This window comes from Saccopteryx leptura, chromosome 1 (assembly GCF_036850995.1).
Source record: "Saccopteryx leptura isolate mSacLep1 chromosome 1, mSacLep1_pri_phased_curated, whole genome shotgun sequence".
In the NCBI taxonomy this organism is placed as follows: domain Eukaryota; kingdom Metazoa; phylum Chordata; class Mammalia; order Chiroptera; family Emballonuridae; genus Saccopteryx; species Saccopteryx leptura.
In genome coordinates this window covers 181160326-181178828 of record NC_089503.1, presented here as the reverse complement: position 1 = coordinate 181178828, position 18503 = coordinate 181160326, and the positions used below count along the sequence as shown (strand labels likewise).

Here is an 18503-nt window from a genome sequence, read left to right as displayed (position 1 = left end):
TCAGCTTATGAGCAAGTTTCATCCTTATCATTATACTAGAAGCCTCAACAATTGTTCCAAGTAAATTTCCATGTCGTTGTTTTCTAATAACACATAGGATGCGCCACTATAACACTGACTGTGTGAATTAAGAAAAAATAAAAAGCCAGAGAAAGTTAATTGAAAAAACAGCACCAATTGCATTCGAGGATAAATAAAACCAGAGTAAAGGTGATCCAGACACTCTTTCAGTAATATCTTCCCAAATGAATATGAACAGTCTTAACGTAGGTATCATTATAGAAAATTTGCTTAAGGGATCCCAGCTTCATAAACTCTCTATGTCAGCAGGCTGGCATTTGTCTTCTTATCAGCTTTGCTTTGTGAATAATTAATTAATTCCGCAGCCCTTTGTGGACTGTAATAACCCCAGATCAAGGGCTGCCCGCTCAGCACAAGCTGTGGGTTCCTTGGGGGAAGCAGGAGCCTGGCTTCCCAGGGAAGCACAGACCAACCATCAAACTTGTCAAGATGAGTGACTAAATCCTGTCTTTGCACATCCCCTCAGCACACAGGAAGGATTTAGCCCTTACTGCTAGTTTTCATTCATTCTTATCCAATATTTGTAAGTGTTGGCATTTGCCGCTAAGAAGCCCTTTGGGATTTAAGTGAGAGAATTTTCCTGGGAAACTCCGGGATGGAGATGAAGAGTGGTTTTTAGGCCACATGCCCCAAGTAGAGTCCCGCTGAGCAGGGAAATCTGTGCCAGCCCTCATGGGGTCCAGCACCGTGGCTTACCCACCACTTGGGCTCTGCTGTGGCTTGTGTCTTTAGGCAGCACTTACAGAGTGAACTAACCCCCACTCCCTTTTCCCTCTTTCCTTTCTTCCTTGACAGCATGTCCCCATTCATAAAATATGCTTATTTTTTTGAAAAATGTTTAAAAATTCATATCATGTGCCTGGTGCTGTGTTAAATACTTTAATATGGGTTATCTCAGTTATGTTCAGAACAATGCTAGGCAGTAGCTACTATTATCAGCCCACTGCAGAAATCAGGAGATGAGGTTTTGATAGATTAAATAACACAGAAGTCACCCAAGTGGGAGAGCCAGGGACACATTCCTTCTCTAACATCTGATTTTAGCCTACACTCTATAATTACGTAGAAAAGACCACACTCACACAGACACACACACACAACATAACAAATCACCCGTAATCTCATCACTTAGAGGTAACCCGTATCAAAACTTCAGAGTAATATTTCCATGTATAAAGAATTAGATTCTCCTTGAACAAAAATGAACTACTGTAGTAGTCTCTGTTTTGTACACTGCTGCTCTTCCCTTAGCCATGTAATCTGAATGTTTCTCCCAGGTCAATGACTCTTCTCCTTCAATGTGATTTCTGAAGGGTGACTGGCATTCCATCACGAGGATGTCCCAGTGTTTATATGCCCCATTCTTTCTACGTTTAGGAACTGAGTTGCAGTGGATGTATGCATACATAATCTTTGTGACCCCAACTCTGAGCAGCCACCGAAGGTAAAAAGCCTGAAGATAAGGGGTTGGCTGTAGCAGGACTCATCCTAAGTGAACCTTGTCTCGGATGAGGATATGTCATCCAATGGCACAACACCCATGGTGATATCCAGCCCCTCTGGTCTTGCTGTTTCTTGTCAAGTTGCTATAGCTATGGTTAAAGCACTTTCTGAACTACTGTTGTCTTTGGTTCTATATAGCTATGTGGTTATTATGCAGTTATTTTATATTCATTAGTTATTTTACATTTTGTTATAGTTATTTTGCATGATCCCTTTTCTCACAAAAAACTATAATGATTTTTATGAGTTCTCTTGATAATTTTACAAAATCATGTAACTCTATAATTCTTCAAACCCTTATCTAAGAGCTGACAAATAGCAAAAGACTATGAGTTGGGTAGTCAAAGAGTAATACCTAACTTTTGTTCAAGAAAGAATCACTCAATGTCTCTGCCTGTTTCCACTTAATTTTGGATAAGTTGATTTTGAAGTATTTCATGAACATCAAAGTAGAAATGTTAAGTTTGTGGTTGAATATTTGCATCTGGGGCTAAGGCAAAACAATGTGTGGGCCATCAGCATGTGGGTGATGAACAAAGCAACAAAAGTTGATGCAATACACATAGCAGGAATATGGAAAGTGAAGAAAAAAGATGAGAAGAAAAAAAATAAAAAGAGACAGCCACAATTTAAGGAAAAGACAGAACATTCAAAATTAGTAAAATAAATTGAGAAGGAATAGCCAGAGACCTAGGAGGGAGATGTAGAGTGAATAGTGTATGAAAACCGGACACTAGACACTTCCAAGGAAGAGAGCAGGACACAGAGTTCAAAACTGCAGAAAGGCCATAGAACATGAGATCTGAAATGTCCCTATTGAGTTCAATACCCAAAGTCCCTTCTACTAGGTAGTTTCAGTGGAGTGGGGACAGACTGAGACTGCTGTTGTTTGAGGACTTCATGGAAGCAGAAGTGAGAACGTGGAAGACAGTGTGCAGAAATTTGAACGTGGAGAAGAGGGAAGGAGGGAGGAGGGGGGTGGATGTTATTGCGATCTTCTTTTTCCTTCTCCCCCAGTTGACTTGAGCATGTTTATACGCCGAGGGGAAAGAGCCATTTAAGAGGCAGAATGTAAGGATAAAGACAAGAAAGGGGAAAGCAGACAGAATGGAATCCCCAAGGAGGTGAAAGCAGGTGCCACAGGTGGAAAGGTTAGCCTTGGAAGAGAAGCAAAGGTCTCTCTCTTCCAAGACTGAAGGGAAGGAGATGAAAATGAACTTGAGTATAGATAAGTTTACTGGCATGAAGTGTTGGGTTGGGAAAGCCCCAATTTGGCAGCTTCTAGATGTTTGTTTATTGTGTTCAATAAGAAAGAGACAAGATCTTATGAAGAGGGAACAATTTATTTGGAAGATGTTACAGGAGCTATGAATATATGGATTAATTTGCTGTGGATGAAAGGAGAGTATTAGTAGAATCACCAAGGCATGTGGAAGGGGGTTGGAGGAAAGAAGCTCAGAAAGTAAAGAAAGAAAAAAGAAAAAGAAAAATAAGGTAGGAAAGAAGGAAGGCAGAGAAACATTAGGGAATCTGAAGGTTCATGCTGAGCAGAATGCTGGAAACAACAAAATTTGCATCTTAACTCACATGACATTTTTAGGACATTGATTAAAAAAGCAAGTATAATTTAGGATGTCAAAACTGAAAACAGACACAAAGTACAGAAGTAAAAGATCTCTTTCACTACTACACGCAATGACTATTCTCTGTGTGGCTACTTCAAGCAAGACAGGAACTGCTTCAAGTCAAGGAGGAGTGGACCAAATAGGAAGGCCTGTCTCTCTGTTCCCTCAGAGCACAGATGTTAAAAGTTTCCACACAACAGGAAGCTGCTTGCTAAAAATGATAGTCAGATGTCTCTAGAAATCATGAGGCTTTCAGGAACATTTTTATTTATTCCTTTATTTATAGTTAGACCTGCATTCCTCTCCACCTCTTAAAGGACTTTCTCTCCAAATTCTAGTATCTCTAGCAGAGAAATGCATAAAGCCATCACTAGATTGAATAGATAAAATTCCCCTTGCTTCTATAATGTCACAAGGCTGAATATGCATATAATTTTTCTTAAGAATGTCATGCTTGCCGAAGTTCTCATATATCAAAGGTAAAAATAAAACCTCTAGCAAAAGATTCTGTGTTTTAGAGCAAATAAATGTCTGACTGGATAGAACTAGATGGTTCCAGATAAACCTCTATGAAAGGTCAAACACACGGAATTGTAACCTAACCTGGATGGAGCCAACAATTTGAAAAGACAGATAGATTGGCCTTGGTGTTCCCAGCAGGAAAATTCCCATTACGAATTGAAGCCATCTAGCGTTACTGCGCAACTGGAAAGCCAAATGAACCAGGTGCGTCACAAAGATGACTTGTAAGGTGATTAGAAGTGGGGCTTCCTTTCGTTAGAATTATCAGAGGGCTGGGTGTGTGCTTTAGAAACAGAAATGAGTTCAGAGTTGACCAAGAGAAACTGACAAGTCAAACACAAAAATAACACACCCGAGTAAGAGACGGCACTGTGTGTCATTCATGAACAGGTTATTATGAGCTGTGTTTCTCAATTAGCTGCTTTTTATATATCATCTAATTTAATTCTCAGAGCCCTCAGGGTTATTATGATCCCCATTTTACTGAAACACACACTGAAGTTCAGAGAAAGTTACTTGCCTATGGTTGCATCAAATAAAAAATGACAAGTCCAGAATCTTAGCACAAGTCTATATAACACCAATATAAAAATTATTTTTTTTAAGTGAGAGGAGGGGAGATATAGAGACAGACTCCCGCATGCGCCCCAACTGGGATCCACACGGCAACCTGTCTGAGGCCAACGCTCTGCATACCTGGGATTGATGCTTGCAACCAAGGTATATATTTAGTGCCTGAGGCAGAGGCTCCATGGAGCCATCCTCAGCACGCAGAGTGATGCACTCAAACCAATTGAGCTATGGCTACAGGAGAAGAAAGAGAGAGAGAGAGCGAGAGAGAGAGAGAGAGAGAGGGAGGGAGAGAGAGAGAGAGAGAGGGAGAGAGAGAGAGAGAGAGAGAACGGGAAGAAAGGGGGAGCAGATGGTCATCTCTCCTGTTAGCCCTGACTGGGAATCAAACCCAAGACTTCCATACACCAGATCAATGCTCTACCGCTGAGCCAACCGGCCAGGGTCAACATAAAAGTGCTTTAATGCAGAATAGGAAAAATTCCAGGTTTAATCACTTGGAAGTTTGCATGTGCAGGAAAGAGGCAAATGGGAGGAAAACCATGTTTTTATCTAACAATCTGAAAGCTCGAAACACTGGCTGAGCCAGGACTGGACTAACACTCTGGAGCCTAGAGTGGACCGAACCATCAGAAGAGAAAGGCATGGTATGCAGGTTCAGTATGGAGAAACCCCAATTTCTAGGTCAATTTTTTTCTATTGTTGTGTAACTAGGCTCATCTTCAGCACAGAGGAAAGCCCAAACAGCATCCAGTGACAGAGTATAACCTACAAGTTATCTATATGATCAATTTCTTAGCAGACAACATTGGTAGGACCAATCACCCCAGTCAGTTCATGTCCTGTTCCTTTTACCACTGAGTTTATTACATTCTTCTCCTTTTCAAAATCAAGCTTTCACACCTCTTCTCTTTTCATCTGGGTTACAATTTCATTACACTGTATACTGAGGAGTATGATTTCTAATGTTTCCTTTGTCTAACCCAGGAGATGGTCTCTTCTCTAGTGTTATTTTGGGTTTCTGGTTTCATTATATGATTTTCCATCTAAAAAACTGACTTGCATAACTTCTTTACTATGTTAGGTAATTTAGCAGGGTTCTTCTTTTGTTTTTGTTAGGAACATGCCCTATCACTGAATGCATTAGCCATCAACAGTTCTGTTAAAGACATTCCTGAGTTTGTTAAGAATGAGTACAACCTGAATTCTTCAAATTTCTACTCACCGAGTCTGATCATATAAAAAGAAGCCTCTAGTAAGAAGCTTGGTTTAGAGTCAACTTCCCTCAGTGTGCTATTCACAATGCGTGGGTTTAACTTAATTTAATTTAACTTTATTAAAGTTAAAGGTTTCTAAGTAGCATTTTCTAGTTTATTGCTGAACTTTAAAGTGATCCTCATTACCATATGTACTTGGTTCTAAAGCACGCAGTTTTCACATTTTAACCTCTCAGACACTGTGGTGCATCTTGTGATGGCTGTAAACAGGGTTGCAATGTAACAGAACTGTCACTTCATGGTCTTCATTGTTATTTCCAGTGTCATGAGAGGTCTCTGAAAGTTCCTCAATATTTAGTTAACAAATCATGTAAGGGCCCTTTGAGGAAGAAATCTGAGACTTGCTTACTGTCAGAATATCTTCTCTGGACATTTTCTGGTAAGTTTCAAAAACAAGCAGAATGGAAGTCTGCTTAGGAAAATAAAAGACAATAGTAGCGCATCTGTTTCTTAAAGTCACAGATCACCATCACGAGTGGAAACACGGGCATCAGTGACTCAGACATAATAGGGGATTCAGAAAATTTGGGCTCTACGTAGATGTTTTAAGAATTCCTTGGTCAGTTTATTTCACTTATAGCAGTCTTCCCTACCAAACTGTGAACTCTGTGAAGTCAAAGTAGCGCTCATTTCTTACAATTTCCTATATTTAAAGCCCACCTTGCTGGCACATGTCACATATTCAAGGAATGGTTGTTGAATAAATAATAAATGAACAATGGAAGAAAGGCAGGTGGCATGAAAAATGGGGAAAAGAGAGAAAGTTTAAAAAATATTATGCGTAATGCTTATTATAGATCTTGAAGGGTGAAAAGGAACTTGCAAATTGACAAAGAGAAGGAAGGTATTTCAGGCACAGGGAAAAGACATATTTTAGAAAATAGCTCTGAAAAAGCCTATTTTGTTCAGGAAATCAAAACTAACTTTCAGGTACTTGCACCATCAACAACCATAATGGTAAGAAAGGCTTTTGTTTCGCTAGTGACTCTTAAGAAAAGGTATCATCTGAGAAGAAACAAGTAAAAGCCTTTTTTTTTTTTTTTTACCCAAGAGGAAATTTATATTTTCTGCCTTACATTGTTTGATTCTTAATTTTTAAAGGCACACTGAATTGCCATGATTTTGAAAGACAAGTGAAAATATAAAAAATAATTCTTAATTGTAAATTTTATTGTAACAATAACCATAAAATACAAGGATTAAAAATACAATAGGTAGGAAGAGATACATGGTCAGAGCACAGAGGCCTTTGAAAGTCATATGACATTATAAAGATGCATAGATGTTGTTATATATTTGTTCAAAGTCACAGATGGTACAGCATCAAGACTGAACTCTAAAACTATGGATTTGGGGTGACTAATGTGTCAGTGTTGGTTCATTCTTGGTAAAAAAATGTGTCTTTTGGGTAAGTGATGTTAAAAATGGGGCAAAAAGAATATTAGTCATTTCTCTTTATTCCTCTCAATTTTGCTGTGAACCCAAAACTGCTCTAAAATGAGAAAGTCTTAAAAAATACAGTGGTATCATTGAGAAATAATGCTCTGCTTATGACTAAAAAACACAATCAGAAAGAAAAATATTATTAATAGTATTAAATTTCAATAATATTGCTAGGATGTGACTCATATCAGATTTGATGGGAAGTCAAAGGCATTTGCTGGAAGACAGGAACAGGAGAACAGCACTTAGGAGAAATGTCACATTTACTCCGAACGAGCTAAAGATTGGTAGACTCAAAGGTGGATATGGAAAAAGAAAGAGAGGGTTCAATGACAATGCTATATATTATGTAAGGACCCACCTGTCAGAATCAGATCATGCATTGGGCAATGAGAAGCTATTTCTCACAATATAATTCTGCAAATGTCAAATGTTAGAAATCATACAAAATTTATTCTCTCACCATAGATGTGAAGAATGAGACTGTGGAGCTCAGTTTCTAATCAGAGTGACTGGGCAGGTGGAAGTTCAGGCAAAGGGGGTTGCCGCTGGTGGTGGAGTTGTTGGGAGGGGAGGGGAAGAGAGGGGAGGAGGGGAAGGAAGGGGAGGGGAGGGGAGGGGAGGAGTGAGCTAAGTTTGATGCCTTGCAGTGAGACACACCTGGGGATACAAGTGGCTAGGGTCGGTAAATGAAATTAGAAAAACTGACCAGTGAAACTTCATCTGAATTTACAAGGAGTCTTGTCTAAAATGAAACTTCCCTTACTTTCTGGCTTCATAGACTGCATGACAGTTGGCTTTCAAAAGCACCCCATCTTCAAGCCACAGTGTGAGCTATTTGCGGGGGAGGGTATCTTTCTGATTTCTGAGTCCAGAAAACAGATCTAGAGAGGGCAGGAACAATGAAGGGCCTGGGATCTCAACCCACCCTTGGAGGGCCACGCTGTGGCCCTGGGCAGGGGGCTGGCGCCTCACCTCTCCAGCCTACCTGGCCCTCACACCTGTACCTGCACTCAACTGTGCTATTTCCTGGGAAGCCTCACTCTTATTCTTTTCACAGAATGTCTGATGAGCTTCCAGACACAGTAACTTCCTCAAGTTTATCTCTCTTTTGTGGGTTATTTCTGGACAAACCTTCCTAGAACTTTACCAAAAGACTAGAATCTCTCCCTAAGGACAACATGCAAATAGACTCGACAAGAAAACTTATCTGCAAATTCAGATACCCAGAGTTAGCCCAAAGGCATCCATTCTCAGAAATGTGTCAGACAACAAAATTTCTGATAGTGGGAACCCAATTCATATTCTTTTTAAAACAGGAAAAGTAATAGTACATTTCTGATCCATGTGGATTATATCTGTCAATCCACTAAACTAAGTGTTTTCTAGTTTTTCAAAAATGTTATGCCATGCTCAAGTAGACCTAGTAGTATCTCATTAGTTTTTTTAATCTTCCTATACATAGACAAACAATATTGATGGTGATAAGTACATGTGCCTATAATAATACAAATATAAAATTAATATAATATAAAATATGTAGGGAAAATGTCCAGCATGTTTAAACAGTACCACGATGAGAAGTGAGGCCATCAGGTGAAACACTGTCACTCACTGAAGCCAAACAAAGCCTTGCCTGTCTCCCACCCCCTCGCAGGGGAACGCGTCAGCTTGAAAGTTTTTTTACTCATTTATATGTGTCAACTTCTTTCAGAGACTTACAGTTTGGATGGTAAATTCTGGGTAAAAATTTTTATCAATCAGTCAAAATATTTGGAAATGAGAGTTCAGTTGGTGAAGATTACGGTAAAATGAAGAAAGTGATTTTAGAATTCTTGTCTGTCTTCATGGGATTGTGAGCCAAACTGCAATGTGGCTGATAAAAGATGTTCTCTTGTGAGAGTAGCTTAGAAGTTGTGAATCTAGACATCTCCCTGATTGAAACATCTGACTATACACCCTTTTAAATTCCATGCAGCAGGAGTAAATTTTCATTTGATGAGCAAGAGAGATGGAATTCCAGTGTTTGTTCCGGTCAGCAGTAACACTTTTCCCTAATCACATGATTGCATTTCAGACAGAGAAAGAGTTTTCTCTCTAGTTAATTATCATTTAATGGCCAGTAGATTATTTTGCATAAACGGATATGCAACAACAATATTAAAAATCCCAGTAGAATTGATCAATTATTTCTTTCATCTAAATACTTTAATTCAGACTATCTTTCAAAGGAGAAATAAGAAGCATACCCAGCAAAATGTATTAATTGTAAAGAAATTACATGTTAAGTGAAAGGAAAGGTATTTGAACAGAATACCCGCTGGTAGAGTAGCATATCGACCTTGGCCTTACCCTTTAATTTCAAGGCTTCTAATACCTTTGAATCAGCCATCACATCACTCACTAGCTTGATTTCAATATTTTGCGAAGTCAGTTGGAGCAACTTTTCGAAAAGACGTTGACCCTAGGAAAAAATATTCAGAGACCAAGAAAATCAGAAAATCCAAATGGATGCTACTTTAAATAAGCATAAATAAACTAATTAAAAATGAAAATTATTCATTTAAATTTTAAAAGGCAGGCATTCTAGCAGAAGAGTTTATATAAGGTAAATACTAACATGAACACAGATTACAGTCTGTTTTTTTATTTTTTGAGTACTGCATTGTGCAATTCAACAATTACTGCAATAATGATTTCAACACTAAAGTGTAAATTTACCCTTGTTTTACTTTTTCATAAACTCTGAGGTTATCTACATGTGAAGAGACAGCAGAAAATAATAAACAGATGTGTTTGGGCCCAGAGAGACAGGGATTCCAGCCGATTTTCCAATTTAGAAACTGTCTATCTTAATCTCACTGATCTCCAGTTTCTTCCATCAGTAAAATGCAGATATTCGTAATCACTTTAAAAGGTTTTTGTGAGAATTAAAGGATTTAGTGATAGGTAATTATCCTTTAAATGTCAGCATTTGTGGACGAACTCATGGCTACTTACAGTGATTTGTCTGAATTTACCATCTTGTTTAAAACTTGTTTTATTGAATTCAATTAATGCTCTGCCTAGCAATCTATAATTATTAACAATCTAAAATTATTAGCTAAAAATAACTGAAATAAAAACAAAGTAAAAAAAGATTTTAAAAAACCTTTTTACATGCATAATAATATTATAGTAAGTTTTAGTTTTGGGGAGAATCTGGCCAGTGAGAGGTCCACAGTCATTACCTGATCTCAGGTGAATGAATTGCAATATTATCCTGTTTATTTTCCTTTGTGTGCTTTTATGGACTCCCTTCTCCTGATCATAAAGGAAACTGGTTTTCTTTTATTGATTTTTCAGTATTTTTGTTATTCAACTGCAAACTCAAATGCCCTCAGGGACTGGACAAGCAAGAAGGCTTTGGTCTTAATGGCCCGAAGCGGCAAAGTCTTATTTCACTTCAATAAGAACAGGCTGCTGATACCAAGCTATTTTGAGTACAATGGCCTTATAGTGTAACTTGATATCAGGAAGTATGATACCTCCCACTTTATTCTTCCTTTTCAAGATTGCTGAGACTATTCATGTTCTTTTTTTGTTCCATATAAATTTTTGGAATATGTGTTCTATATCTTTGAAGTATGTCATTGGTATTTTAATTGGTATTACATTGAATATTCATAAGTTGCTTTGGGTAATATAGACATTTTAATGATGTTTATTCTTCCTATATGCTTCCACTTGTTTGTATCTTCCTTGATTTCTTTTATCAATGTTTTATAATTTTCCGGGTACAAGTCTTTAACCTTCTTGGTTAAATTTACTCCTAGGTACTTGTTGGGCAGATAAAATGTATTATGCTCACTTTGTAAAAGATAACGCTGCTCATGTGGAGTTGCCCAGGTGATATTAATGTGTGTTGGGGGTGGGCTAAAGGCAGGGAGAATCCTTGTAGCCTGAGGCTTGGTTTTGGGATTAAGCCTTTCCCACCCTTTTTGATGTGGGGTGGTACAATCCCATCATGACTCAGAAGTGACTTTGTATTAGAGACTTCCCTATTTTGTATATTGGATTAAAGGTTTTGAATCTACACTATAAAATAGGGGCAGAACGGGAGCTTGTGATCTTGGTTCCTGGGATGATTAGCATGAGAGAGCAGAGGGAGCAGAGCAGAGAGCAGAAAGAGGCCATGTGGCCAGGAGACGGAGCCAAGATGGCGGAGTGCTGAGATGCCAGTTAGTGCAGTTTGTATCTGGGATAAGGAAGGAGATGGGGAACTGAGGAGAACAAGGCTGGTGAGCTAGAAACCTTTGATTCTAGGAAACTCGGATAAGTCAGTGGCTTTGTGAGCACTGAATGTGAGTGGGTTTTGGAGCCCAGTGTGTGTTTTTATTTGCCCGCCGGGTGCAAGCTAGAATTAAAGATGACAGCCCATCAGTTCTTGGCTCCGTTGTTTCTTTACCGACTGTCCGAATCCAATGCGAACCTGCATGGGCCAGGTGGCTGCTCTGATAGTGGCTCTGGCCCTGGCTTCTGGCTTTACAGTACTTTATTTTTTTTGTTGCAATAGTGAAGGGGATTGTTTCCTTATAGATCAATGGAACATAACAGAGAACCCAGAAATAAACCCATACCTTTATGGACAACTGATATTTAACAAAGGAGGTAAGAGCATACAATGGAGTAAAGACAGCCTCTTTAACAAATGATGTTGAGAAAATTGGACAGCTACCTGCAAAAAAAATTAACTAGACCACCAACTTACACCATTCACAAAATAAACTCAAAATGGATAAAAGACTTAAATGTAAGCCGTAAAACCATAAGGATCTTAGAAGAAAACATAGGCAGTAAGTTCGCCGACATCTCTCACAGCAATATATTTGCTGATTTATCTTCATGGGCAAGTGAAATTAAAGACAGGATAAACAAATGGGACTATATCAAACTAAAAAGTTTTGCACAGCTAAAGACAATAAGAACAGAATAAAAAGACAAACTACACATTGGGAGAACATATTTGACAATGTTTGATAAGGGGTTAATAATGAAAATTTATAAAGAACTTGTAAAACTCAACACCAGGAAGATAAACAATCCAATCCAAAAATGGGCAAAAGAAATGAATAGACACTTCTCCAAAGAGGACATACAGATGGCCAATAGGCATATGAAAAAACGCTCAACATCCCTAAGCATTAGAGAAATGAAAATTAAAACCACAACGAGATACCACCTCACTTCTGTCAGAATGCGCACATTAACAAAACAACACATAATAAGTGCTGGGCAGGATGTGGAGAAAAGGGAACCCTCCTGCACTGCTGGTGGGAATGCAGACTGGTGCAGCCACTATGGAAAACAATGAGGAGATTCCTCAAAAAATTAAAAATGGAACTGCCTTTTGACCTAGCCATCTCACTTTTATGAATATATCCCAAGAACACCATATCACTGATTCAAAAGGAGAAATGCACCCCCATATTTATGGCAGCATTGTTCACAATAGCAAAGATCTAGAAATAGCCCAAGTGTCCGTCAGTGGACAAGTGGATTAAAAAGCAGTGGTACATATACATAATGGAATATTATGGGGCCATGAAAAAGAAGAAAATGTTACTTTTTGCGACAACATGAATGGACCTGGAAACTATTATGTTAAGTGAAATAAGCCAGGCAGGAAAAAAAAATATCATATGACCTCACTCATTTGAGGAATCCAATGAACAATGTGAACTGAGGAATGGAATTGAGACAGAGGAGGGATCAAAGGGACCAGAGGAAAAGAAGACAGAGGGAAAGGGGATGAGAGGAGGGAATAATCCTGAAGGGAAGGGGGGAGGGTGCCTTGGGGAGGGGAGCAAGGGAGAGGTTGAGGGGGATACGGGGGAGGGAGGATGCATTCGGGGCGACACTAGAATCTGTAAACACAATAAATTAAAATCAATAAAAGAAACATTTTGTCCCCCCCCAAAAAAAAGAACAGGCTGCTGACAGTGATTTTATAGGAAGGATGTAGAGACTGAGAATGGAAGGATGTGGAGGAAGAGCAATGAACCTTGCAATTCAATCTTAGAAATTACAGAGCCCAAGATGAAACTCCTACGGCATTGGAGCACACAGGAAAACATAAGGGTGATAAGCATTTAGGGTGATGACTAACAGTGCATTGGAAGAGAAAAAGAGAAAAAAGAATAAGTTTTCAAATAACAGAAGAAAATTGTTCAGCTTGAGGGAAGACCTACATCTACATGCTGAAAAGATAATTGAAGATGAAAGCAAAGGTGGGCTGTGGAAGACACCTTTACACACATCCTGTGAAATCTCTCAATGCCAAGGACAAAAAGGGATTCTTACAAACTTCTGGCTGAAAACAAAACCAATCAGTTACCCACCAAGGAAAAAATAAGACTGGCGTGCAGCTAACCATCTGTAACACGAAGTTAATTCAGACTGTGGAAGAAGAAGATGGAAGCCCATTCAAGGGTTTTACTTGACAGGGTGAAAGAAATATATGCACAGATATACAGATTTCAAGACTATATTACCTGCATAACCTATGAGGAATACAATCAAGGATGGACTTTAACTAAACAGTGAAAAATACAAAATATTATCAAGGAGGATGAAGGGGAAGACAGAAATGATGGGCAGCCAGAGTGGAGATGTGTTTTATGTCCTGGTAAATAATGATCTGCAAATAGAAGAGACACATTACAGGGGTAAGTCTATGGTGAATCTATTAGATGCATTGTCAGTGGGGGCACTATTACCTTAAAGGAGCTGAGAATCAGTGTGTGTGTGTGTGTGTAAGTTATAGTTTTATGAATAAATCACACATATAATTCAGTAATGTGCAAAATGTCTGTGGTATTAAAATTTCATGGGAGGGCAGGATAAGAAAAAAAATATTCTAAAAATCTCCTTAGTTATGTGACAATAAAAAAAGAATCTTAGTAAAAATTAGAATAAAATATGGGGAGGATTGAAATGTACTAGGAAAAAGTAGGCCATGATTCTGTAATGGAACAATTTATGGAACTACAACAGTTATAAATTAGTATGTACTGGACAGCACACCAGTTAAATACACAAAGCAAACGTTAACAGAAATGTAATTAAAACACGAACACAATATTTCTAAATATGTTTCTCAAAATTGGGCTGATTAAATACAAAATGAATGAAGGTATATGAAAATTGAATGGTACTATCAATAAACTTGATTATAAATATATATTTATATAGATTTCTCATTCTATGTCTCAAACACCTCAAAACAATTCTTAGACATCAGTGCAATGTTTACAAAAATTATTTAATGCCATTTAGAAAACGTGAACCAAAATGAGATTCTACGGGCTTCATTCTCTGCTCATAATCTCATAAAGTGAGAAACAGACCATTAACCTGTAATTCTTAAAACAAATCTTAGCTACTTGAAAATTGAAAAACTTATTGTCATCATGCCAAAAAAAAGTGAAATTTTGTATTTTCTAGAAAGCTATGAATAAGTGAGCAGCACTTCATAGCAAAACAATGACATGAAGCAATAGCATGTTTCAGAGACCAATTTATAACTGTAAGTATTTTCAGTATTATAGAAAAAAATGTAGTATCAAGTCACAGTCATCACATTAACCTGGCAGGGGCACAGAAATGGAGAAATAAAAATAGAATTTAATAGAGCAAGCAATGGTACAAGCATGACTTTTATCACTAACAAAAGTGCTATTTTAATTCAGTCCGAAAAAAGATAGTGGTTTCATCGAGCCCAACTGGAAGGACCCCTTTATTATACCACATAAAATAAAATGTTCTCAAGTAGAATAAGAACATACCAATACCTTCAAGAAAATTTAGGCAACTACATGTACAGCCTTGGAATGAGGAAAACCTTCTCTGAGCTGTGGGAGGTGAAATGATGACCCCCAAAGATGTCAGGTCTTAATCTGGAGCAGGTAAATGTTGCCTTATTTGGAATAAGATATTTACAGGTGTGATTGGAGGTTTTGAGGTGAGGAGATTGTCCTGGATTATCTGAAGGGACCCTAAGTGCAATCACAGTGTACCTGTATGCGAGGCAGAGGGAACATGACAACACAGAGGACGAGGCAATGTGGGGATGAGCAGAGAGTTAAAGATGCTGGCCTTGAAGAGTATGATGACATGGCAGCAAGCCAAAGAAGCGGACAGCCACCAGATGCTGGAAGGGGCAAGGCGTGTATTGCCCCCTGGAGCCACTGGAGGGAACAGCCACCTTGCTGACACCCTGGGTTGAGTTCAGTGAAATTGACTTCAGACTTCTGCCTTCTAGAACTATGAGAGGATCTAGTTCTCTTTTTCAAGGCACAGTCTGTATCAATTTGTTACAGTAGCCACAGGAAATGAATATACAAGCTAGCTACATAGAAACAATAAATGACAAGACAGAAATATACAATCACAACAGTTTAAAGAACTATACCGCAAACAATACATACAAGTTGATGCAAAATAGTAAAGTTTGGAATAAATATCTGCTACATAAATGAGAAGGGGGTTAAGAGCTGATCTCTACAAAGATATATTAGAAATTAATAAGAAAAGGCCAATAGCCCAAAGAAAAACAGCCCACGTAGCTGAGATATAAGGAGAGGCTGGCTGTATGTAGTGAAGGGAAGTTTAAGCAAAGCAATCAAGGGATCTCTTTTTGTATTCAGAGACACTGGAAAACATGTAACGAGTGGCAACATTTATTCTTGTTAGCAATTTGGGAAAAGGGTACTCATATTGCTTTCTTTCACTCAGAAATTCACACCTAGAAACCAATTCCAAAGAGATGTAAGCACCAATATGTGTGTGTGTGTGTATGTGTGTATTTATGATTATATGATCATGAAGAAATGTAGGATATATCTCAAGTGTACTATAATCCTACTTAAGGATATGTGTGTGTGTGTGTGTATGTGTGTGGAAAATTTCAATCAAAATAAAAAAGTGCACATGACTGATTAATCACATTAAATATTCAATGATACAGTCATAAGAAAAAATTAGGATACACTTGCATTGATTTTTGTTTTTAAATTTTTTTAAAAATTTTTTATTTATTCATTTTAGAGAGGAGAGGGAGAGACAGAGAGAGAGAGAGAGAGGAGAGACAGAGAGAGAGAAGGGGGGAGGAGCTGGAAGCATCAACTCCCATATGTGCTTTGACCAGGCAAGCCCAGGGTTTTGAACCGGCAACCTCAGCATTTCCAGGTCGACGCTTTATCCACTGCGCCACCACAGGTCAGGCCTGATTTTTGTTTTTAAATTTATGACTTAAGAGATGAGAGCATACACACATAAATTGCCTCTACTCAGTTTGCTAGTTTATTTATTTAACCAACTAGTTCAGTTATCTATAAGATTGATCTCTTATTTACTTACATATACTTACTGAAATTTTCAGTCTATAGGATGTACGAAATCTGCCAAAGACATCAACATCAATATAAAATTTCCTTGTGCATCTGTTAGTGGAAACTCTTACTCACATACACAAGAAAGTGTCTTTTCAGCAAATTAATTCAAGACACTTGTTTTTTGTCATTTTTACCCCTTCTTTTTCCAAGTGTGGGGGGGAGATAGACTCCCCCATGTGTCTGGACCAGGGTCCACCCAACAACCCCCATCTGGGACTGATGCTCATGCCCACAAATAAGCTATTTTTAGCACCTGAAGTGGAGGCTCCACAGAGTCATCCTCAGTGCCTGGGGCTGATGTGCTTGAATCAATCGAGCATTGGCTGTGGGGAGGGAAAGAGAGAGAGAGAGAGACGGAGAGAGAGAAGGGGGGAGGGGGAAGGGTGAAGAAGCAGACTGTCATATCTCGTGTGTGCCCTGATCAGGAATCAAACCAGGGACATCCACACACCAGACAGATGCTCTCAGATGCTCTACCACTGAGCTAGCCAGGGCCAAGATAGCTTTTTTTTTTTTTTTTTTTTTTTTTTTTTGTATTTTTCTGAAGCTGGAAACGGGGAGAGACAGTCAGACAGACTCCTGCATGCACCCGACCAGGATCCACCTGGCACGCCCACCAGGGGCGATGCTCTGCCCCTCCGGAGCGTTGCTCTACTGCGACCAGAGCCACTCTAGCACCTGGGGCAGAGGCCAAGGAGCCATCCCCAGCGCCCGGGCCATCCTTGCTCCAATGGAGCCCCGGCTGCGGGAGGGGAAGAGAGAGACAGAGAGGAAGGGGGGGGTGGAGAAGCAGATGGGCGCTTCTCCTATGTGCCCTGGCCGGGAATTGAACCCGGGTCCCCCGCACGCCAGGCCTACGCTCTACCGCTGAGCCAACCGGCCAGGGCCAGATAGTTGTTTTTTAAGCTAATTCATTCAGCACACTTACTGGATGCCAGCTATGTGCCAGCGATAAATGACAAATCAGCAGATAAAACCCAATGTTTCAGATGCCAGGGTGAAAGAAGTACAGGTTGAGGGGCAAACATAGCAGGAGCATGGTAAGCCAGGCTAAGGTGCTTGGAGAAGTTTCCCAGAGGAAGGAAGGAAAGAGAGGATGTTCTGGGTGGAGACCTGTGACAGAGAAGTAAATGTGCATTTGTAAGCCAGGGTGAACACTTCGGACCTCAGGAAAGCACTGTGAACATCCATAGGATTTTACAGAGGGAAGAACATCATCGAATTTTTGTTCTGGAAATAATAAATAAATAAAACCCTCTGCCTGCAAATTGGAGAATAAACTATACAGGGCAAGACTGGAGGCTGAGAGAGTCATCACAAGTTTGGCGCATGGTTTGGTGTGAAATGTGGCCTGAGAGTACATCAATGGCAAGCCGATAAACGGAAGGATCTCAGGGATTTATGAGATAGCAGAGCAATGAACTTGATGGGCAGGCTAGGGCTTGAGAGAGACTGTGGAGTTGGGGGATGGTGGCCAGAGTCCCAGCAGCTCTCGGGGACAGACCTGTGAGATATGGAATTTCTCATCTGAAGCCAAAAGATGGTGGCCATGAACCAGTTCACACATGTCCTGAGCTCATGGACCAATCCCAGCTCAGGAACTTAGCAGGGAATACCCACGTTGGGGGTGGTGAGCAACAAGCACGCTTGCTGGATGCCAGCAGCGAGTGTCTGCTCTGTGGGCGTGCAGGCTGCCAGGTTCCATCCTGTGAAGGGATTTAATTAATTTCAACAGTTAATCATCAAGGCCTTGCCTAATGATAGTAATCATAACCATGTACCCCGTAGGTATGACCATAGCCATCCCTGTCAGGCGCAGATGAAGAGAGATGGATAAGCTCATCATAACAGTAACGAGCCAGGAGACACCAAGGAATTCCTATTGGGAGCAGTGTGTTTGTAACAGAACCTCAGCCGCTGGCTTCCCACAGTGGCTAGAAAGTAGCATTGGGGCCCCTCCAGCATTTATCCTGACTGCAAAGGGGAGGCCAGCAATGTGACCTTGGCAGCGCCACTCAGCAGGCTCTGGAAGCGAGTGGATGGCTCAG

The 18503-nt window shown here is 39.6% G+C and overlaps 1 protein-coding gene across 3 annotated transcripts in view; it reads right to left on the bottom strand.

Moving 5' to 3' along the window:
* Positions 1-18503, bottom strand: part of PLD5 (phospholipase D family member 5) — a 264686-nt gene that overhangs the window by 85221 nt on the left and 160962 nt on the right. For 2 of the 3 annotated variants that reach the window (XM_066382203.1, XM_066382219.1), the window contains exon 4: positions 9374-9485. In XM_066382203.1, coding sequence (XP_066238300.1) covers positions 9374-9485 — 112 coding nt within the window. The remainder of the gene's footprint in view (positions 1-9373; positions 9486-18503) is intronic. The other variant, XM_066382210.1, reaches the window with a different exon arrangement.